The 22,424-nt window shown below is 31.6% G+C and overlaps 4 protein-coding genes and 1 long non-coding RNA gene across 16 annotated transcripts; 2 read left to right on the top strand and 3 right to left on the bottom strand.

The window, feature by feature from the left end:
- Positions 1-1,347: 1,347 nt before the first annotated feature.
- Positions 1,348-1,904, bottom strand: LOC106786678 (39S ribosomal protein L55, mitochondrial). The gene has a single exon (XM_014748332.1). The coding sequence runs from the start codon at positions 1,901-1,903 to the stop codon at positions 1,568-1,570; it is 336 nt and encodes a 111-aa protein (XP_014603818.1). The 5' UTR covers position 1,904; the 3' UTR covers positions 1,348-1,567.
- A 274-nt stretch (positions 1,905-2,178) lies between these two features.
- Positions 2,179-7,896, top strand: LOC106786679. 3 transcript variants are annotated; one of them, XR_001381680.1, is made up of 6 exons: positions 2,179-2,362; positions 2,450-2,520; positions 2,603-3,177; positions 3,856-3,956; positions 7,178-7,340; positions 7,436-7,896. It is a non-coding gene; the product is annotated as an uncharacterized LOC106786679 (long non-coding RNA). The 3 variants fall into 3 exon arrangements; XR_001381678.1 differs by having other exon boundaries at positions 2,179-2,520; XR_001381679.1 differs by lacking the exon at positions 3,856-3,956 and having other exon boundaries at positions 2,179-2,520.
- Positions 2,965-11,975, bottom strand: LOC106786675 (cystinosin homolog). 4 transcript variants are annotated; one of them, XM_014748324.1, is made up of 10 exons: positions 11,776-11,975; positions 11,491-11,564; positions 8,163-8,213; positions 7,996-8,080; positions 7,591-7,770; positions 6,608-6,848; positions 6,391-6,510; positions 6,023-6,311; positions 5,840-5,942; positions 2,965-3,945 (listed from the first exon to the last, which is right to left on the bottom strand). In XM_014748324.1, the coding sequence occupies exons 3-10, from the start codon at positions 8,200-8,202 to the stop codon at positions 3,852-3,854; spliced, it is 1,152 nt and encodes a 383-aa protein (XP_014603810.1). In that variant the 5' UTR covers positions 8,203-8,213; positions 11,491-11,564; positions 11,776-11,975; the 3' UTR covers positions 2,965-3,851. The 4 variants fall into 4 exon arrangements, with proteins under 4 accessions (XP_014603810.1, XP_014603811.1, XP_014603809.1 ...); XM_014748325.1 differs by lacking the exon at positions 11,776-11,975 and having other exon boundaries at positions 11,491-11,583; XM_014748323.1 differs by lacking the exons at positions 11,491-11,564; positions 11,776-11,975 and adding an exon at positions 8,429-9,088.
- LOC106786674 (glucose dehydrogenase [FAD, quinone]-like) lies at positions 11,585-17,344 on the top strand. 3 transcript variants are annotated; one of them, XM_014748319.1, is made up of 7 exons: positions 11,585-11,671; positions 14,189-14,345; positions 14,419-15,122; positions 15,300-15,655; positions 15,761-16,045; positions 16,146-16,441; positions 16,539-17,344. In XM_014748319.1, exons 3-7 carry the CDS (start codon positions 14,548-14,550, stop codon positions 16,884-16,886), a joined length of 1,860 nt encoding a protein of 619 aa, XP_014603805.1. In that variant the 5' UTR covers positions 11,585-11,671; positions 14,189-14,345; positions 14,419-14,547; the 3' UTR covers positions 16,887-17,344. The 3 variants fall into 3 exon arrangements, with proteins under 3 accessions (XP_014603805.1, XP_014603806.1, XP_014603807.1); XM_014748320.1 differs by having other exon boundaries at positions 11,588-11,671; positions 14,316-14,345; XM_014748321.1 differs by lacking the exon at positions 14,189-14,345 and having other exon boundaries at positions 11,596-11,671.
- LOC106786676 (prion-like-(Q/N-rich) domain-bearing protein 25) lies at positions 17,252-21,978 on the bottom strand. Of its 5 annotated transcripts, none has more exons than XM_014748328.1 (9): positions 21,779-21,837; positions 19,876-20,396; positions 19,536-19,664; positions 18,755-18,895; positions 18,318-18,446; positions 17,986-18,243; positions 17,816-17,911; positions 17,650-17,721; positions 17,252-17,582 (listed from the first exon to the last, which is right to left on the bottom strand). In XM_014748328.1, exons 2-9 carry the CDS (start codon positions 19,988-19,990, stop codon positions 17,491-17,493), a joined length of 1,032 nt encoding a protein of 343 aa, XP_014603814.1. In that variant the 5' UTR covers positions 19,991-20,396; positions 21,779-21,837; the 3' UTR covers positions 17,252-17,490. The 5 variants fall into 5 exon arrangements, with proteins under 5 accessions (XP_014603814.1, XP_014603817.1, XP_014603816.1 ...); XM_014748331.1 differs by having other exon boundaries at positions 19,876-20,233; positions 21,779-21,813; XM_014748330.1 differs by having other exon boundaries at positions 19,876-20,358; positions 21,779-21,813.
- Positions 21,979-22,424: the final 446 nt, after the last annotated feature.

Genomic DNA, 22,424 nt, shown 5'->3' on the forward strand with positions numbered 1-22,424 from the left:
TCTCGACCTAATTTTAGAAATAATCTCGACTTAAATAACACATTCTTTTCTAATCTCTAATATTACACAACCAAATACTTTCCCAAATATAATCAATCAAAATCAATGAATATCTCAATAATATTTGCAATTCTCTCGATTGTACCAAAGTTAATATTGCATAAGCAAATGATCAGATAATAGAGAACTTTGAAATGTTAAATGCATTAAATATTACATCACCTAAAGGACAAACTTGACTATATATACCTTCGGATATTTAAGAAAATATTCAAAGGTTCTGATTGCGGCATCCAATTTGTCAGATCGACCGAGCAAAATTCTACGTGATTACGTAATTTCTGTCTAGATGACGTGACAGTGTATGGTCATCAAAGTTTCCACAATTATTTTTCCCAATTTGAAATTGTACCTATGTATTTTATATATAACCAAATAGAAACGATAAGGGGGAGTTAATACAATCGTTCGGGAATAAAATTAATTATTTGATCACGCCCATTTAGTTTTATTCTACGGTGCATAGTTATACGCATAGACAAGTTTTCCTTCCGTTTTCGAAAGTGCAAGTCCGGTTGTTGTATCCTCGATTAATAACACCTGCATTAGACAACTTACTTTCGCTTGTCCACATTAAGACGGGGGGGTTCCGACTCTGAACTATTATCATACCACTGGCTCGAAAGTTAATTCCTCGTTCGGTAGATAGGACAATTATTTCTGGTTAACACGGCTCTCTCAGAGAAACACCGTAGGACATGGGGGTGGGAGAAAAAGACAGAAGAGAAAGACAAGACGCGTACGCGTTAAATGGAGAAAGTTTTCAATCTTTGTTTGGCTATCTCTTAAAAAGAAAAGAAAAAAAAAAAATAATAAAGAGAAAACAAAAATACGCGTGACTCTTTTGCCAACGAAAAATATCCCCACCCGAGGGTCAATTTAATTTGCGAAATATCAATCAAAACAACTCTGATCCTTGACTTGCTCGACCGGACCGAGATCGTTCGCGTTCATCGATCTTCATATACTTTTTATTTCTTTTTTTTTATTATTATTATTATTACTATTCATTCGTTTGCAATGACTGATATACAAATTTTTATTATGCAATAGAAAAAATAATATGATCGGAGGTCAACAAGATAATGCATAATAGATTAGGAAACTTTTAATTATTATATAACTAGTACAATGGGGTTTTTTTTTTCTTTTTAAACTTATAGTCAGTCACGTTTTACGTAATATTATATAGCATTAGTTTTAGCATTAATTCGAATCGGTATTTTTTACTTTCCAATGCTCATTTCATGTGGACTTGAACTGGTATATATATGTATATCTACGAGGTCATTCAGTAAATACTTTATTGCATTTATTTATATGCACACGAAAACAAAAGTACAGCACTGCAATTATATGACATTTGATGTAATACAAATATGGAAAAGGAAATGAGATAAACATCATGAAATAATTATACTCTTACATTTGTTATACTCTTTACGTCAATTATCTCTTAGTTATTTTGATCAATGTATAAAATGTACAACTACAAAAATAGTTTAAATTATCGCTTCTTCATATTAACATATTTAAATTCATCAAAATCATCTTGTATCTCATCCATTAGAACAACCTTAGTCTTAGGTTTACGTGTTTCAATTTTAAGTTTTTGTTCTTCCTCTGAAAGTTCGGCAATATTTAAAGGAAGAACGATTATTTTTCTTGGTATATTATATTCAATGTTCATGCTACTGCCATCAGGAAGAACGAGAATAGTAGGATACGTATTCACATAAACATTCTGGTGTTTTTTTGTTATAGCTGCTGTCCAACAATTTAAGTTTCTGGCAAAATTCGGTCTTAATTGCGATGACACGCGTAAAAATAAGGATGCATTCATTCTGGAATATGAGAAAATATTTTAGAATGTCATTACAATGATTACAATCCAACATAATAATATCATGGAAAAAAAGCATAAAAAGGTAAGTATATTGATATCATTTCTAACATTTTTTTGGGATTGAGGTTATGTTCATTGATAACCAAAAATTAAAACTAAATTAGGATAAGAATTATATTAAAATAGGACGAAAATTTTCTGTCAAACTCAATTATAATTCTTATATCAAAGAGGAAGTTAGTTTATAAACATGTTTGAAAATTTACCTGTTTTTTAATTCGACGAAAATTCGGTAATCGATAGCAGCGCGATCTGTGTATCGCTGCAGAAATCACGTGACTCTCAGTTCGACCAATCCGCGTTGATTAAGCAAGCGTACGATAGCGAATTGGGATATCGATAGTTGAAAAAAATGACGTGCGTTACATTTGTGCGCGATTTTTGAAAGAAAAAATTGTATTTATTAGGAATATTACACCCGTTACGTGCATGCGCACGTTCAAAAACTCATATAAACAATATTTAATAAAAGTATTTTTATAGATGGCAACGTGCCAGTCTGAAGGAGAATTTCGAGGAGGACGGTGTACCGAACATATACTCCGTGTTATTAGGTAACAATATACATTCTTTTGATTAATTAACAATTATTTCAATGTACTAATACACTTTACTTATATTACAAAAAAATTTTAGCCTCGAAGTCATCACTGCGCGCAGGAACACTAAAATAATAACATTAAAATGAAAATAATGCTAAGATTAGAATGTTAAAATCTAAAATTTTATTGATTTATTGATTATTCCGCTTATACACATGCGCAACGTTCGGAAAGTCCTGCAAACAACTTTCACCAAAAGAACTTTAACAGAGGACAATGACTCAGATCAACGGTGAATTTCGAGGAGGACGGATCACAGAAGATATTTCTCCGAGCTTTTAAACAATATTCATTACAAACAAATTCTTGTTTATTTCATTTTCCTTTTTTTAATGAGAATATCAGTTGTTTTTTATCTGTCCGCATTGTTACTTCAATATAATTATTAATTCTTTCTACTTCGAGGCATTTTTTATTAGACGATTTTTCGCATATTTGTTGAATATCTTACAACCATCTTTTATATATGATTTCACAAACAATTTTTTATATAATTATCTACATTTGTGTGTGTTAAACAGAAATAACAGATCATTCTAGAGTTGCTGCATCAAATCAAGTGGTGATCGAGAGCAACCTTTTTCGGTGCAAAGGATTAAACACTGTCAGGTTTAATATATTTTTTGTTTAAATACAGTTAGATAATTTCTTTCTTCGATGATTCATATCTTCGTCAATCAACTCAACGAACTATTATATTTCGTGTAACAACAAAACATTTTTAATATTCTTTATTCTCATACACATTCATTCTTCTATAAACAAACGCATCTCGCAATAGTTATCGATTCGATCTATCATCATTCATAAAACAAACACACTCCATACTAAAAAAAAAAAAAGCAATAAATTAAAACCTACCATAATCTGATTTTATTATGGGGTTCTATCTCACTTTTTACGTCCCTCTCTTTTCATGTTAAACAATTATTTTTCAAACGCTATACACTCGTTTATTCCATGCTACGTAAAACATGTTTTCCTATGAGAATAAAATCTTGTTTTTCTTCCTAATAATAATAATAGTAACAATGACAACAATATTGCACTTTTTAGGAAATGAATTCTATCACACATACATATCTTCATTATTTTTCTTAACGTTTTTCGTTTGTATCGATTAAAAAATGCAGTAACGAAATAATTTCATTTAGATTACTAATCTCGTTATCTAATCGCGCTTCTCTCTTCTTAATACATAAATAAATATTTATTAAAAATAAAGAAAAACATATATATATGTATATATATATATAAAATAGAGTATAAAAATGTATATGGAATTAGGTATGCGTGCCGGTAGAAGAAGAAGAAGAAGTGCCTTCTTCTATATCACCATGACAGTCACCAGGAATGTCCACGTAGTCTTTACGGTTTCTGTGGAAAAAGTAATTTAAGCTATTTTTATCTATTTTACAAAGCCTTCCCCCTTTTCGATATTTTATTTTCTAACAATCTACCATATATATATATAAAAGACGTGTTTATTTTTATTTAAAATTAATTATCGAAGAAATATCGTATCTTAACTCGCTCGCGAGATTACGTGCAACACACACACACACACACACAATTGCTATGATATTATTATTAAATAATTTCTAATTACTTACAGTATATATAAAAAAAATGACAAACTTAAAAAACTAACATGCTTAATATAAAAAAAAAACATGCCGCATGCATATATATATCACGCAAAAAGAAAACATAATATTAAACACACATTTCCTTTGTGATTTAACAAATGTTGTTAAATAAAACATGATATACATTTATAAAAGTTATAAAGACATTATTATCATTATTTAATAACAGTTTGAATGAATGGGAGAATTACTGAATAGTAACATACGCAAATACATTATTTATTTAACTTATTTTGCTATAATTATATACAAAATAGAACTTTGTCAAATTATAACAAAACAAAAATAATTCATTATAGATAGTTAGTTAAACCGCGTATAATTAACAATCGTCAATTAATTTCAAACTTTAATCTAACTTAAGTTAATTAAATAGTCTTCTTCGTGTAATCTTCAAGCTTGATCAAGTATATAATATTATATTACAATGTGTGTGAATCTCGCATAGGAATTACCTGACCCCCATATAGGGATGCCACGTGCCAATTTTAATGGGACGATACTCGCGCCAAAACATAACCATAACGAACGGGGTTTAATATTCCAAAATATAATTTCCCAACAAAAAGAAACTTCTATTAAATGTTTCTTTAACATATATTCAAGAATATATAATACTGTATTAAATATCATAATTATTCATAATAATAATAATAATAATAATAATAATAATGGAAAACAAAAATACTTTACATTCGTATAATACTAACGCAACAATAAATAAGATGAGTTCTACTCGTTCTACTTAAAAAAAAAAAAAAAAGAAAAAATGATCCGTACTTTCTTATTTTTGTTTCAGGCACATTTCCATTGTGTTAGAATCGTTAATATACATTTAGTTATTTCAACACTGAATGTGAATTATAATAATAATAATAATAATTGTATCTATTGTTTTTTATCGAACAGAAATAATAGGATGTTTATTTGATGAGATTAAAGATATGCCGTTGATAGATAGATGCTCGCTTATACTTTGCCATTCAGGTCGATTTCTTTTTCACTGATAAATCTGTAAAATCAAAATTCTTCCCTATCTTGCGTATATGGGGAAACAATTTCTAAATTTGCCAATAGAAGCATTTGGTTTTTTTTTTTTAAACAGCATTTACTTTACAAAGCGCATATATATATATTTCTATTCATTTTCAAATAATATTAAACGATGCAAAAGGAAATATGCATTAACAAGCCCGAGTTAAAATCAAATTGTTAATTGTTATCCGGTAACACGATACAAACTTTCAATCTTTTTTTTTTCATATATTCACGCGCGTTAAAAAGAAGAAAAAAAAGTAATTTATAAAGTATTGTTATATAATTTAATACATAATAATAATAATAATGATGATGATGATGAAGCGCTCCAACTTTTTTTCACCAATTATTTTTATTTAGATAATAAAATCATGCATTCGGTAGAATAATAAAGATTTGCAAATAGCCATTCGAAGAAGATATCATTATATAAGCAGGGAATGGTGATAAATGTCTTTAACCAATACATGCAACATGCACTTGATTACATTTTGTTAGTCGAAAATTACTTGATATTAAATATTACGCAAAAAAAAAAAAGAAAAGGAACCAATCGTTACAATATTTCAGAAGTTAAATCATACCTGTACAAAACGTAATGTTGTATAATGAAAAAGATATCAAATGCTACAGAGAAGAATCCAAGTCCAAATTTCGTTGGATCACCAAAAATGCTTTCCCAATCGTCTAGAAATAATACGAAATTAATTATTAAAATTTAATATATAAATCTAATTTAACGAAATATGATTGAGATATGCATTTACCATAATTATACGCATTCAGTATCATCTGTAACATCGACAATATACCACCGGTGAAATCTAAAAATATATTACCAATACTCCAACCAACAGTGGACTTTCTTCGGTAATTGTAAAATGCTTGTGGCACATATTTAATAAGAGTTATACATAATTTAACGTAACTGCAGTAATACAAAAAATCCAGCCACATTATCACAGCTTTTACGGCAAGTAACATAGAAATAAATATAAATATCGCGAATAGCGCGTGAACTATACGCACCGTAGTAGAAACTCTTTGAGAACCAGTCTAAAAACAAAACAAATCAAATTCAATTGTAATTAATTAAAACAAATCATCTCATTATGGGTTTGCTTTATCGTATTACCTCATAAATAAAACATTGAACGATAGTTATCACAGTGGCGAATACTGCATGTAGGGAAAAAAATATATCGTTGACTTGTACAGGATTCAATCCCTTTGGATATCTATTAAAATATTCTAACTAAAAAAAAAAAAAAAAAAAAAGAAAAGAAGAATTCGGATTAATATTAATTACGTGGAATAACTTCATTTTATATAATCGTTAACCAACCACCCACCTCTATTTCTGTTATCCAGAAGAGACCACAATTAAATAACGCATACATAATAAATCCAACGAGATTTAACGATAAATAATCAAAATTAAGTCCTACAACACTTCGGCGTTTGTAATTGCTGTAGATCTGTGGATAAAAGCTTACGCTCCATGCTAGAAAATAAATCCATCCTACTACAACGCTACAATGATAAATCGTATCAGATTTTTCCACTGTCACTCTAACGAATGCATCCGTAAAACTGCAAACAAACAAAAGACAAATTCTTTAGAATAGTTTCAAAAAAAAGAATCAAATTCATTCTAAAAGAATAAAATTAAAGGTAAAAGAAATGTTCTTACTTCAAATGAAGTGTATTTAATTGATCTTCAGGTATAATGATTATTTTATAAGCGGTCATTGTTTATAAAATAATTTAGGGTAATTTTAACAATTGATTAAGATTAAAATGTAATGACACTTTTGTATACACTGAAACGTAAAACACACTAGAGAAACATTTTAACAGGAATGAGAAGGAAGTACACAGCTCCAAATCTGGACATAGACTGACTGAATCTCATGTTTCAGATTTGATGACAAAGTCAGGTCAAGAGGCTATCTGTACAATTACGGTTGAATACTCGAATGGCATGTGTAACGATTGGAATCTTTTGAAAACTTAGTCAGACTAAACAAACAATGCGAGGATTGTGCCAGAGTCGGAACAAATAACATAAATAATAATCTTATGGTATGTAAAATTATAATATGAGATATTTGAATGAATATATATATATATATAACTGCAGGAGGATGTTATATAAACGATTCCAATGTTTATTACAGTCAATGAGATACGTGATGCAAGATTAAAGCTGAGAATAAATAAAAGAAGAAGAAATATCAAATTGGAAATGATGTTATTGTCACATTTAGGGGGTTCTCGCCAATATTATATTTAATATCTTAATAAATTTGATAATTATATGTTTTATACATACACTGTAACATTCGAAGGTGTGACATTTAAACTTAGAGTTGAATGCCCAGCAGAAATACCTTTAACGAATATCTCGTATTCTAATTTGTCAGTGGTAGCAGAAAATTCAGGTGGCTCGACAGTTATCAAATCCTTGTGTTGTATATCTATCCTTACTGTTACATTTTGCGATATAGATTCTCTGTCAAATAAATTTTTAATCAATTAGATATCTCCAATATATATAAAGGATTAACTTTTTTATATGCGTTGTAATCGAGTGTGTTAAACATATTGTTAAAAATACATGGAAACGTACTTAACGTTATCTCTGTCTCGTTTAAATTGATAATAGAAAAGTGATGAGATAATAATGTGATTTTTTTATGCGCTAGATAAGAAAATTAATAATAAAACAGGTACATACGTCAAGTATATGTTCACAGATTTCCTTTGATAAAGTCCTACTTTAAGATCATGAGTGGAAACGTTGAAATCGGCCCATACGCTAACTAAAACGTTTCGTTGAATTATTTGTTTTAGAAAACAAAGAGAAACATCTTACGAGTTTAATTTCATTGAATAATAACTCACCTAACGAGGTTAAAAAGTAGACGTAACCCAGGGAAAGCATTTTTCCGACTTCTGTAGAACAAAAAAATACAAAACAAAACGAATGGTCAATTTGTATTGATATATCCTTGGCACAGTAATAATAATAATAATAATAATCGTTTATTCTGCATTTTGGAATAATCAACGATCGATAAAATGTATGTCAATGTAGTTTTATAATCGTACTACTACACACACATGGACCAAAGAGAAAAATACTTAGCAAAAAACATCGATGTACAAACCGCATGAGAAAGTTGCTTGGTTAACCTCGTAACGGGAAGCTTGTTGGTGAAATTAAGAAATCGCGAGCCACGTACGATGATACATACATTGGATGAAAAAATTATGCACCGGCAAATGAACGAACGAACAAGTGCCACGAGGTGGTAGTGCTGTCCTTTTAAAAAGTATTCCGATTTGTTGATCAATTTTTTCACACTTATCGCACGTATTTGCGACAGTGCTGGCTGGAAAATCTCGTACGATGATGATACACATTTGAATTCCAAATTTTATTGCACGTAATTGATTTGAAACATAAAAAAAAGAAAAAAAGAAAAAAAAGAAAAGAAAAGAAAAAAACAGCTACTTTTTCGGATCAATACCAGAGGCTCGAACTTAACCTCAAAAACGCAAAGATCTACGAGTTTGTTATGAGTTTCTATAGGGGGCATCAATAACAGGGTGCATTAACGTATATATTATGTATTTGTCATTAATTTCTATAGATCGTTAGAAAGTTCAAAAACCTTTAAAAGGAAATCAATGAAAAAACGAACGGGGGAGTTCCGTAATCGAGACTTTTAATAATAGACGGATGCAATGAACGTATTGTATTACAAGTAGAAGCATCTGAAACTCGATTAGGATGCATTACATGCATACAAGTCATCTTCCCCTCCCTCCCCCCCCCTTCAATCCTACGATATAATTGAAATTTGCATGGCAATCTATTTTCTTTCTTATTTCTTGCCAATTGTTTGACCCTAAAGATTGAAGAACTCTCAGGACGATTATTGGAACGATTGAAACAATTAATTTTTCCTACAAGAGACTGATGAACATTCTCGTTCGTTTCATAAACGGACTATATTATTACTTAGACAGAATATAAAAAGCGAACGGAAGAATATTTTTTTAATTTAATATATTTTAAACGATTTTTCTTTATTTTTATTCGGCCTAGATATACAAATATCCGCGCGTGCACGCACGCACGATTCATTTTATTTATTTATTAAAATATTTCTTAGAATAATGCGCGTGTGTGTGTGTGTATTAGCGATTATACGAAGAACGATGATGATAACTAATAAAATATCTTCCAAGGCTTTCGAGAGATTCTATCATACTTAACGTGCGTGAAATATTTTCTTGATAACGTTTCCGATCATTTTAAAAGAAATTAATTCCATCCCTCCTTATATTTCAGAAATAATTGAAATAAAATATATATTTAACGAATCGGAAAATATTCCTCTGACTCGCGATGAAATTTTCCTTTTATTGGAAAAAAATCGATTGACAATGTAAACTTGGAATCATTGTCTCGATATTTCAATGGAAAAATATCGAGACGATTAGAACAATGGGGAATGGGAATATTGGATACTTTGGTGTCTGACGTTATTGTTTTTCATTATCTCGTATTATTTAATACGCGAAAGATTTAAAATTTCAACGAATAAAATATCACTGGCCTTTTTCATTATATTTGTTTTAATGATAGAAAAAGAAAGAAAAAAAGAAGAAGAAGCTTCGTCAAATTTAGTGGGTCAAGTCTTGGTGAAGTTCCATCGAGATTAGAAAAATGTTTTGAGATTTATCGGAGGATGAAACTTGCTTGCTCCCCTCCCCCCCCCTCCTACCCCTCCAGCATTCAGATAAAACGAGAAGAATGATAACACTCGTGTTTGGGATAAATCAGAATAAATATAAAACAAACGGTAAGGATTTGTAATGATTAATGATAATATCATTCGATAGGTTTTTTATGCAAGAAAAAAAAATTTAATCAGGAAATTAATTGCATTTACAAATCGTTAAGGAATTTATAATTATACGTGATTATATATTTGTGAATAAATTTTGAAGCAATTGAAATCATCTATACCAACCGATAAAGAAAGTATCGATCAGATTTATCGTGGTTAATTTTAAATAAAAAATGACAGAAATATATAAATATATTTCTAAAATAAAATCTATTTTACTATGTGAAATAATTGTTAAAAATCGTATAATTGTATCTCTATCTGAAAACTAATTTGTATTTTCAATAGTAATATTTGTAAATATTCAACAAAAATGCAAAATTTATTCTTATCGACATTTTCATAAAATTTCCATTAAATTGAACAGTTGAGATAATGGAAATAAAATTGACAGTGATATTTTTCATCGTTTAGATTACAATTAGCGCACGTGTATCACTTTTCAAACGCATATTAGGTACAAACGTAATAAATTAAAAGTGTATCTCATTTGGTTTTTAATTAATGGGAAATCTATTAATAAAAATTAATGGTTTTGAAAATAATTAAAAAGTCTCGATATAAAGATAATACTTTTAAAGGTATTTAAATCGATTTCACAACGATACGGGGTCTGTTTTCAATATCGTTTATTCGATTGCAGGAGCAACAACACTTCGTCGATCTTTGAAGTTAAATTATTCTTGTATTTTTTTCTTTCATTTCTCTCTTGCCCTCTTTTCTACGATTGAATCATTTTTGTATAAAAATATTTGTTCAAATTTGAGAGAGTTCATTCAAGATGAAGCTTCGGTTCGAAAAATGACAGGATAGTTTTATACGACCTTCAGAAATGATATAAGGATATATTGATCATTGTTTGATTTCATCTTAAATTTGAAACACACCTTGACATTATATAATTATCAATTGCAACACTTTTTTTTCGTAAGGTAAGGATATCAAATTCTATTTCTAATAGTGTTAAGATTTTTTCATGAATTTGTCTTCACAATGAAATTATTTAATCACTTGCGGTGGAAAGACGTCCGCTATTCAAAAAAATTCTTTACTCGTGGCACAGATTCTGCTGGCTCTACATCGTGTAAAGTTATCAATATTGACCTTAGAGACTAGAAAATGGAAAGTGATAGCGAATGTGATGTTATTTCTATAAATTAACGGAGAAGACAAGGATTCCCGCTCAATTGTTCTAGCACGCGCAACCGAGAGGTTCTTTGCACTGCAAGTGGTTAACGATCTTAATATTTGTTTTTTTTTTTGTTTTTTTTTTATTGTTTTTCGTATTACGTATGTTCTGTTTAACTCACGTATTGTAACTCGAAATTTAAGGTTTGGAAAGTCTTGCAATCTTCTTAAGGAACTCGGCGACTTTGGATTTCTCCTGTAAAGAAAAACTCGATTAAAGGTTTACCTGTGCGAAACTCTCTCGACAAGTCGTTCATGCAACTAACGACGACTAAATTACTCGAGACTCTCGAGAAGCAAGCTGTGAGTAAATGAACTATAAAAAGAAAAAAGCTATAAGCGGTGTAATCTCAGTAACGACCTCGCGAGAGTATAATACTTTTTCTAATCATTTATTTATTTCTTACCTTTCAAGTTATCCTAGATTTTTATTGAATATTAGAACGATCCAATGATTCACAATTTCGTCGAATTTCATTGAGGTAAACCAAAACTTCCGATTACGTTATTCAAATGATTTCTAATAATCCAATTTGCCAATGGTAGCCTATACCCGTTTATTATTTTTCGCATTTTATTATTCTTTTACACTTAACTTTCCTATCTTTTATATATTTCGTTGATTATATTACTTTCGTTTAAATGTTTGTCACTAATTATTTAAAAAAAACAAAAACACACACGTTAAAAGTATTTAACGAGTTGACGATAAAATTGAAAGTGAGCAAGTTCAGCGATATCTTAACAACTATACCTTAAAAAGATTAAAAAGATAAATAAAACTGATATATATAGATATATATTTATATGTGCAATATCTTTCTATATATATGTAACGGGGAACGTTACATCGACAAACACAAGATTCGCAATGACTTGTATGACTACGTGCTCCTCGTATATATCAATTCAATCATTCTAGGAGAAAAAAGAGAGAGAATATAATTCCCCTTCCTGCAAAAGCTCCTTTTCCTCTTCTCTCGATACCCCTACTTCAACCATAACATTTTTTCTTCTCATCGCTGATACTTTCTTTCTCGATAAAATCAATTTCCTTAAAATTCAATAAGCAGTTGTAATCATCAGCTTTTCGATATCACCAAGATATCAAAATAAATTAAAACCTATTTTTTTTTTTTTGTTTAATTATAAAACAAGAATTATAGGTGAATTTTGTTGGTGGTGATGATGAAAATTGAGTCGAAGAAAAATTTGCAAATTTTCTAAATGTTTAGTTTAATTGATCAATGGAGGTGTACTAAAGATGATTTCGCATAAAATAATGAATTAGTTATTGCATCAGCAGCAACAGAATTGTATGTCGATCGGTATCATCGTCCTAGATTTATCATCACTTCAGAATTCAAGATTCTATTTTAAGTAGAATAAGATCGTGATCGTGATAAACACACACACACATACTCGATCGATCCTATTTAGCGATAGACGAGAAGATATTTTTTTTAATCTTCCTCCTAACCCTCCCCTCATCTCTCTCTCTCTCTCTCTTTCTCTCTTTGTCTGTTAATCATACCAAGAACGGTCAAGAAATTTTATGCGAGTCACGCTAATCGATCTACGCGTACGAGGAACATCGTTCAAACTTCCATGGGCTTTTAGAGTCGAGTCATGCGGGAGATCAAAAGATCAATGGATTGTAATTAGTCATTATTCTGTGTTAGTAAAGAAAGAAAATAAGAAAGAAAGAAATATTATTATTTTTACTGATGAATATCTAGAAAGACTCGGCCAAAACTTTTCATGGCTAACAAGACAACTAAACTTAGTCGAGTTATTTCGCTTGTACTTGGAATTCTTTTAACATGATTTCTTCTTTTTCTTTATCTTTGCTGCTGCGATACTTATCGTTGCAAATGGTCATTGCAAAATTCAACCAAGGAGACTGATAAAATGAACAATTAATGAAAAATAAAGTAACTCATTCAAAACGAAAAAGGGAATAAGGTATTAAATTATTATTCAGGTACAGTTAAATGATAATCAGAATGCACACAAAAATATATATATAATTTGAAGATTTATAAACGCGTGTTTTAAACGTATAATTAATGAAAACATATGAAGTAAGCAGAATCAATAATTGGAATGCGGATAAGATAATTCCTTGTGCAGAATCGTTAAAACAATAAGGAAGGTCATATTCATTTTTCGACATGGCCCGAAAGATAGTTTTATCATGCTAACAAAATCGTGATGGATTTTTTTTACCGTTACACATGTTATTATGTCCAAATTTATTCTCTTTACTACGATAACTCATTTTTTTGAAACATTTATTCTTTCTTACTGCCAATACCATTTCATCATTTACAGTTTCGTCATTACAATTTTGTGTGGTTAAATGGTAATTTATGTAGAAACGTAGATAAAGGAAAGTATTTAAAATGGTTCTTTACTTCTATAATAGTTTAGTTTGAAAGAATTTTCATGACAAACTAATACGTAAACGTATACCCATTTGTAATTTTTCGCTGAAACAGCAAAATCAAAAGTGATACGATGAAATGACTCGACAAAGTTGCATCAAAGTTGAATCGTACTTCGATCGAATATCGTTTAAAAATCTCAAAATTTGATTTCAAACAGATTACGATTAAGATCGTAACAACATATACTATCGATCCTAATTAACAATAGTGTAGGATTTTTAATGGGAAAAACAGTTTTATTATAATCTCTATTACACAACGAAGAACCTCTCTCTTACACCGTCCTTTATTTCGTCCGTTGTATCCGGTTACTTAAAATCTAACAAATACCTATAGCCTTATGCTAACAAATCAGAGTTTTCTTCGACAGATCTAAAAGATAAGACGACGACGCTTACCGTCTCCTATACTAGATTAAGTGAATTTTATTTTCTCTTATCGTTGCCAAAAATAACCGAAAAAATGCATAGTAAGATGAGTCAGGTTTTTTATTCTAGTTAGCATCGTTATCGTTTCATAACAAAAACGTAAGTATATTCTAGACATTTTTTCATTACGTAGATATGCACATATTACCAATAACTTTTTTATATTTTACAGAAAAATATTGTACTTAAGAAGTAAATAGTGCTTATATATCTGAAAATACGATAAAGGATATAAAAGAAGATTAGAAGAGTATTCAAGTCTCGAATAAGTAAAAGTTGATCCGTTTAACGCAGTTTCAAAATGAAGAAATACTTTGGCAATACGATTGTCATTTTGTTGATGACAATATTTGTGCCAGTATTGATGAAAAAATCGGATAGTTTGTCATCGGTATTGTGGAATCTATTAAAGATAGATCATTTCGAGGAAACTAGACAAATTTTACTGGAATACGATTTTATAATAATCGGTGCTGGTTCAGCAGGATCTGTCGTAGCTAACAGATTAACAGAAAATCCAGAATGGAAAGTATTACTGTTGGAAAGTGGAGAAGAGAAGACCATTGTTTCGGATATACCAGCTACAGCAGCTGCTACATTAATGACCAATTCCGTTTATAATTACCTGGATAGTCCGTCAAAAGAAATAAATGAAAGCAACGGGTATTGTTTATCCTACAAAAATAAACGTTGTCCTTTAGCAGTAGGCAATGCTATCGGTGGTAGCTCCACCGTTAATTTTATGATTTATGCAAGAGGAACGCCAGATGATTTCAATGATTGGGCGGCTCTTGGAAATCCTGGATGGACTTACGACGAGATTCTTCCATATTTTAAGAAATCAGAAAATTGCAAAATACCCGATGCGGACAGCAGGTATCCTTTTTAATCATTCTCGATGATCAGATTCATTCCGTAACTTTAAGAAGAAAATTGTCGAGTCATCGATCAATTTGTTTTTTTTTTTTTCTTGTACAATTTTCTTTTGCGAATTATTCTCCGTTCGTACAATTACTTAGCGTTTCATTTGAATTTTCTAATACATTTGATTAGATTTCACGGATACAATGGATACTTGGATGTTAGTTATGCTTCCTACGAATCACCGATTAAAGAGATATTTATAAATGCTACCAAGGAATTGGGTTACAAATTCATCGATTACAATTCCAAAGAGAACATTGGTTTTTCCACGTCGCAAAGTACTCTGCATAATGGGCATAGAATGGATGCCGGTAAGGCATTCTTGAAACCGATAAAAAATCGCAAAAATCTGTATTTATACAAATCGTCTATAGTGATGAAGATAATTATCGACGAATCAACCAAGACTGCGATTGGCGTTAATTTTGATCAAAACGGGAAAAGTTATTTTGTCAAAGCTAGTAAAGAAGTAATCCTCAGTGCTGGTACGTAAATCAAATGAATTATCGTCACGTTGTGTTTTATTCGCGAGAAGAATAATTATTGATTGAAAAAAAAATAATCTTGTAAAATGTTCAATTAAAATTCAGGTGCTCTAAATTCACCGAGATTGTTGATGCTGTCCGGTATAGGACCGAAGGATCATTTAAATTCTTTCAATATCAACACGATCGTGGATCTTCCCGTAGGATTTAATTTACACGATCACGTAGTCACGACAGTTTTTAATTTTATGTTAGAGAAACCTGTTATCGATATCATTCAAATAAGCAGTATTTTAAATTACATTTTCGAAGGAACTGGTCCAATGACTGTACCTGGTTTGACAGAATGTCTTGGTTTTATATCAACGGAAAATGATAACAATACAAAAGGTAACTTCGACACAGTCATTTTTTTGTTCATTCAAATAATTTTTGTCTTACGATAATGAATAGATTAATGATAACGATGTGATACTTTCAATGAATACAGAATCGAATATCCACGAAAGACGAGACGCAGAGTTGCTACTTGCATTAGGTGGTTTTGTTGGCGCAGGATCCGAATTTTTCCGAAATATTATTCCATTATCCGATGAATTTTACAACAATGTTTTTGCCGATTACGTAGGATCGAACAGTTTCTCCATATTTCCAACATTGATGTATCCTAAAAGTCGCGGTAGAGTTACTTTAAAAAGTACCGATCCTTTTGATGACCCTATCATAGATGTTAATTATTTTGATCACGAAGATGACGCAAAGACCTTAGTTAAGGCAATCAAAAAGGTATTTTTCTATTCCAATGTGTCTATATATTTTGTTTTAATTTTGTAAGAAATGCAATACGTTTCTAATCCAACTATTACCATTTATTTTATAACAGATGATCGAATTAACTTCATCGAAATCTTTTGAACGTTTCAACATCACCATGGTACCCTTGAAATTTCCCGGATGCAACCACACGGAATATTTGACGGATTCTTTCTGGGAGTGTTTAATTCGGCACACCGCTGGAACAATATGGCATTACGTTGGAACGTGTAAGATGAGTCCGAGAGATAAATCAGGCGTGGTAGATCATCGATTGAATGTTTATGGTATTAAATCATTGAGAGTTGTCGACAACAGTATAATACCATTGATAGTAAGCGGCCATTTAGTTGCCTCCGCTTACATGATTGCAGAAAAAGCTAGTGACATGATCAAGGAAGATTGGAAAATCACTTAGCAATTCGTTTTATTTTTTTTTTCTTTCTTTTCTCTTTCTTTTTTTATTTATCTCTTATTGAAATATCCGAAATAATATTATTAATAGATGATTTAGAAATATTCCAATAAAATTATACGCGTGATGTGATGGTGTATAAAGGCCTAACGATTTTTCTTCGTTTTATTTATTCTACTTACTGTTTAGTTTTCGTTATTAAAGACCCAGTAAATGAATTACGTTCATGCAAAGAGATCCCATCAAAATTATACAGGGATCGTATCATGCAACACGACTTGTACTATATGTACGAACGAATTTTTACGGAATGATACTCCCGTTGAAGTATGATACCCTTAACAGGGGTAAACGGATTAAATAATACAAAAATTCTATTTAAACTCTGAAAAATAAATACTTGAACTTCGTCGAGTGATTACGTTTAACGCGTTATACTCGTCGTCAATTGTCTTTGGTTATATCTACGCCTATCGTAAGTTTCTTCTTTATTTACACGATCGAGTTATGGAATAATTTTCAATAAATACGTATATCATATTAAAATAATCATCTAGGTAAGGTAAATGGTGTATCTTAGAGGTTTGTTGCTATTTGGTTCGGTAGTTTACGATTCCTTGATCTTATCCACTATCCAGATAGATAAATTTGCAAAAATTATTAGAAAGAAGATTCTATAAGTTTGCAAACTGGTAGCACCTGAAAATATTATTCGTTATAAACACGATTGACAAAATATAAACGAGGGGATTAATTCTTGTTATACCACTTTCGCTGTATCGAATACAATCGTCCAATTCTTGCGACATTATGTAATCCTTTGCACACGTACAGCGATCTTAAAAAAAAAATAGACAAATGATTGTAGTTTCTAATTGTAAGTAATAATATTTCAATGAATTTGGAAAGAATTAGATTAAAAAGTATCGTACCATTTAAACAATCAACTTTCATCAAATCTGTCGAATTGGAATGCTTGTAGGTTTGAGTTACGCATTCGTTATGGGACACGCAACGTTGACCCAGTCCTAAAAAATTAAACAAGAAAAGATAATTCAGAATGAGGAACATTTTGTAAATCGAAAATTCATTTTAAACTGACCAACATCCCTGACACAGACAGGACCACGACGATGATACTCCTCTACGCATGTACAAACATTATCCTGACAAATGGTGTTCTGTAAAAATTCCTGACACTGCGAATCTTCTCGGCAGCCTTCGCCAACAGAGTTGGCTGCTTTCAAACATCGCGTACCATCCTCCGAAAGTACATAATCGACTTTACATTTGCAGATTTCCATGCACCTCGTGTTCTCCGATACGCACTCGAAATCCTGTTCGCATTTGTCCCCTAAATCTATCAAAACCGAATCGAAAATATTAAATACAAATGTAAAATTCACATTCCTATTATCCAATGGAAATACTTACAAGCATTTTTGATACATTTTGTTCTCTCAGGATTGGGATGCTGACGATTATCGCAAACGCAATAACCATTAACGCAATAGCTATCCTTTACGTAACAATTATGATTCGTTTGACATATTCTAGCCAATCCTAAAAATGGATAAAGTTAATACACGTATTATTTGTTTGCCCATGATATTATGAAAGTGGTCTAAGTGAAAATTTAAACAAACAAACAAAAAACACAAATGATTTTATCAGTTATTTCAAAGCACATAATTAAAAAATTAGAAGATAGTGTTTGTTATTTCAATATTATATAGAAAATTCATTTTTAATGTTCAAATGTAATCCTTTTTAAATATCTCGAAACAAGATATATATGACTTAGAAACCACTTTCATAATTATGATCACATTTCTAATCACTCTGATCAGATTGACATCTTAGAAACTAACCAATGGATTCGTAACACCTCCCGTTTACGAAATGAGCCGTGGAAGAACATTGACAAACGTGATTACGACATTCGGAGTGGAGGGTAAAGGTCAAGTGACATTGGACATCGGCCACGCAGGTATCCTCGATGTTGTTGGCCACTAAAAATATCCAAACAATAAAAGGAAAAATGATGAGTGTTTGAGAATTATTATAATAATTATAAGATTTGTGAAAATTCGTGCAGGGAAAGTAAGAGATCGATGAGGAGATTACTCACGATAAGTTAGGGTTGTTCATACGTATATACAAGACTCCCCTCCTCCCACCCCGTATCATTCTTTCGTTATGTTAAAAGTTTTGCTGGATCGGCGAGCACGACGAACGACGATACGCTTCGAGTGAGGTAGAAGAAACCGTGAGAAAGGGACTGGTAGGAAGGAATAGGGAAGGTTGTTAGGTAGAATGAGAGGATAAGAAGACTCGTTGCACTTTAGAGGTCGCCGACACCGATTCGTGCAACGCTCCAATAGAAAACGATTAATCAAAATCTTAGTAAACCGATTTATTGCTTAAGCCTAACAAATTTTCCATCATTTCAAAGTCAACTTTTGTCGAAATCGAAAGAAATAGGATCATGGGAAAAGAAGTTTCCTCCCAATTCTTCCTTCCTTACTTTATTTTCTTTTTATTTCTTTCTCAGAAGTTAAACTCGCGAACACAATGAAATATGTAAATACCTTTATTCCCGTGGGAACCTCTCGGGGATAAGGTAAAGGGAAAAATAATGCATTGTGATACCTTTCAAGCAATGATAGTTGCTGTTGTTCCTGTAAACGACGTAGCCGTCTTTGCAATAGCAAGCCTTTTGATTCCAACAGAAAGCATTTTCCATGCAATCCAAATCGTAACGACATGTCGCTAGGGTCTCTGGAAAAAATAATAAATTCGGATAGATGGATATAGGTGTGGTGTCCTTGGATTAATCCTGCGATTAGAAAAATTAACAAACAGAATAGGATTGCTGTAAAGTGTAAGCTGAGATAAATATGAAAAGATAATAGATAGGAAGGATAAGGAAGAACAAAATAGGGGGTCCTCAGAAGATGATGATAATGATGATGATGATGATGTTACGTACGAGGTGGTGATCTGCGATCGTTGCATTTGGGGTAATCCTCTAAGGGTAAGGAAATGCTGGCACAGACGGTGACGGCCACGAGAACGAGGAATCTTCTCGTGAAACCGATCACCATCCTCGAGATGTTACAAATGTTCTTCTTGTCTCCTCCTCGTCTTCGTCCTTTTTCGAACGTTGTTCCATCGACCCTGTCCTCCTCCTCCTCCTCTTCCTCCTTGTTCCCTTCGTCTTCCTCTTACTTCAACAGCTCCACCTCTTTCACGATCGTACATCCGAATAACCCGACGAACAAAACCACCTTCGTCTATCTATCTCACTTTTTTGTCCTCTCTTCTTGCCCGTTCTCCGAAGGCCAATCCTTCAATGGGTGATACTCTTATTGTTTCGATCGCTTGCGCAACACGATTATGTGCTTTGTTCGATGTCCAAACAGACACACACAGAGAGACACAGACACACACCCACCCACGTTCCCGCGAAGCCCTGATTTCATAAGGTGCCGAACACTTTATTATATTTTCCTACACGTCAAGTTTTGTTCCCAAATGTTTTTGTTCCCAAATCATGTGGAATTCATTAGACGTCATTTTTTAAATGAAATTTTAACTAATTATTCAATGGCCTTTAGAAAATAATTAAATGGCTTATGATAATTATGATTGTTTCTACACCGTTAATCATTCGTGACGGACGTATATGTTTCTATTGTTACTACGCACGATTCTATTAACTGCAACTGTTCTTAATTGCGATTTAATGGTTTAGTACTCTTAAGGAAAATGTGTTAAGTTTATAAACGCACATATCGTTCTATTAATCATTCAAACGAATGAAAATAATCGATTATAATGTTTACGTAAAAAGGAATGGAAAAACTAAGAAGATTGTTGGTTGTGTCGTCAGAGTTTGGTGTTACGTCAGCGTGTCAGAAAAAATCTAAGTTACAATGGAAAAATACTAATAATAGTTTGTATCGTAGAGTATTGTAGATAGAAAGCTGTAAAATAGTGTTGCATCTACATTTTCCCTTTCTACAAAATCATTAGAATTAAATAGAAATGTTCTAGGATTTAAGAGATCTCACATCGCGTTCTCCTACTTAACTAATTACACACACGAGCCTCTTCTTATTCTTCTTACGTTCAAAAGGTTCACCTAACCGGTAGAGAATCAACAGCGTGAATCCGGCCTTCTTATTCTTCTTCTTCTTTGCAACACGGTCTTTTCACGATTCTTCGTGAAAAATAATAGCAGAAAAAGAAGAAGAAGAAGAAGAAGAATGGATTACTGGGTTGCGAAAAAGTATAAACGTGATTAAATTTACGTAACTTCGCGTAGAAAAATAATCAAATATATAGAAACATACTAAATAATCTAAGATATTTTTGTTTAAAAATAGTTTAAACTAGAACGAACTGACGGCAAGCAAAATGTGAAATTAATAGCCGGTTGCTACGGACGGGGGGCGGGTAAGGGGGTTTACCGGTGCAAGTTTCGTCTTACAACAACCTTTCGGATCGATAATTCCTTCCCGACTAGGAACAAATGTTAATCGATAATATAATTTCGTTGCTAAACCCGAAAACGATAAACAAATCTCTAACGAAAAGATGAACTAATTTTTCTAATACAATAATTATCTTAAAGAAAAATAAAATGTAATTATTCGATCATTGAACAAACAAACGAACAACAACAACAAAAATGATCTATTTACTCGATTAAGATTCTACAATCAATTACGAGCACAGAAACAATAAAATAGACAAAAGTATGGTTGACAAAAATGTTTTTAACGAGAACAGATGAGGGGGATGAGATTAAAAAATAAGCAAAGGAAAATGATGATGATGATCATGATCATCATCAGTATTAAAAATAATCACTTTGGAAAGAAACTCACGTCTTTGCAAAAGATGTTGATGCTGTCCGTGCCCGAGGACGACTGATGTTTGCGCGAGGAAACATAGAAACACTGTCGGCGCTCGAATCGGCGTGCACCACCATTTATTCCTAGCTCCACCCTCGTTCAACAACAACGAACACTTCTTCCTCATCCTTTCTTCATCATTTTTTATGATGATGATCCTTTCTTCTTCCATACTTTTACTTCTCCTTCACTCTACAACAAACTTGCACAAAACTATTTTTTCTTTCTTTCTTTCTCTCTTTCTTTCTCTCTTTCTCTTTACTTACGATTCTTCTGCTAATACCTTTTTTATTTTATCTTATCTAATCGTTAACAAGACCTAAAGATAACGAACGAACGAACGAACGAACGAATCTGTTCGTTCATCGTACGAGTAATATCTTTACAATATCTTTACACGTTAGCGACGTGTGTCTTTTATGCCAGGTGAAAATTACACACCTGTCGATAGGATTCCAGCTAGGTAGCTAACAATGTGTCATCGGTAATACTTTTGTGGTAGGAGGAGTTGAAGTTGTGGAAAGTAGTGGGATTTTCTCGCGATACTATTATGCTTTTTCTTTTTCTTCTTATTCTTTTAATTAGAAAGTTTAATCCATAATTGAAGAAGAGAAAAAAA

Source organism: Polistes canadensis, unplaced genomic scaffold, assembly GCF_001313835.1.
Source record: "Polistes canadensis isolate GaletaPanama2010 unplaced genomic scaffold, ASM131383v1 scaffold_79, whole genome shotgun sequence".
NCBI classification, from domain to species: domain Eukaryota; kingdom Metazoa; phylum Arthropoda; class Insecta; order Hymenoptera; family Vespidae; genus Polistes; species Polistes canadensis.

Coding starts and splice junctions, on each gene's coding strand:
- LOC106786678 (XM_014748332.1), bottom strand. CDS start 1,903: ATGAATGCATCCTTATTTTTACGCGTGTCATCGCAATTAAGACCGAAT.
- LOC106786675 (XM_014748324.1), bottom strand. CDS start 8,202: ATGCTTTCCCTGGGTTACGTCTACTTTTTAACCTCGTTAG. Junction 8,081..8,162: donor CTACTTTTTAACCTCGTTAG/GTGAGTTATTAT, acceptor GAAACGTTTTAG/TTAGCGTATGGGCCGATTTC. Junction 6,849..7,590: donor ACACCTTCGAATGTTACAGT/GTATGTATAAAA, acceptor GTTTGTTTGCAG/TTTTACGGATGCATTCGTTA.
- LOC106786674 (XM_014748319.1), top strand. CDS start 14,548: ATGAAGAAATACTTTGGCAATACGATTGTCATTTTGTTGATGACAATA. Junction 16,046..16,145: donor AAATGATAACAATACAAAAG/GTAACTTCGACA, acceptor CAATGAATACAG/AATCGAATATCCACGAAAGA. Junction 16,442..16,538: donor TAGTTAAGGCAATCAAAAAG/GTATTTTTCTAT, acceptor ATTTTATAACAG/ATGATCGAATTAACTTCATC.
- LOC106786676 (XM_014748327.1), bottom strand. CDS start 21,977: ATGGAAGAAGAAAGGATCATCATCATAAAAAATGATGAAGAAAGGATG. Junction 18,447..18,754: donor GAGGTGTTACGAATCCATTG/GTTAGTTTCTAA, acceptor ATCCATTTTTAG/GATTGGCTAGAATATGTCAA. Junction 17,722..17,815: donor GAAAGTTGATTGTTTAAATG/GTACGATACTTT, acceptor TTTTTTTTTAAG/ATCGCTGTACGTGTGCAAAG.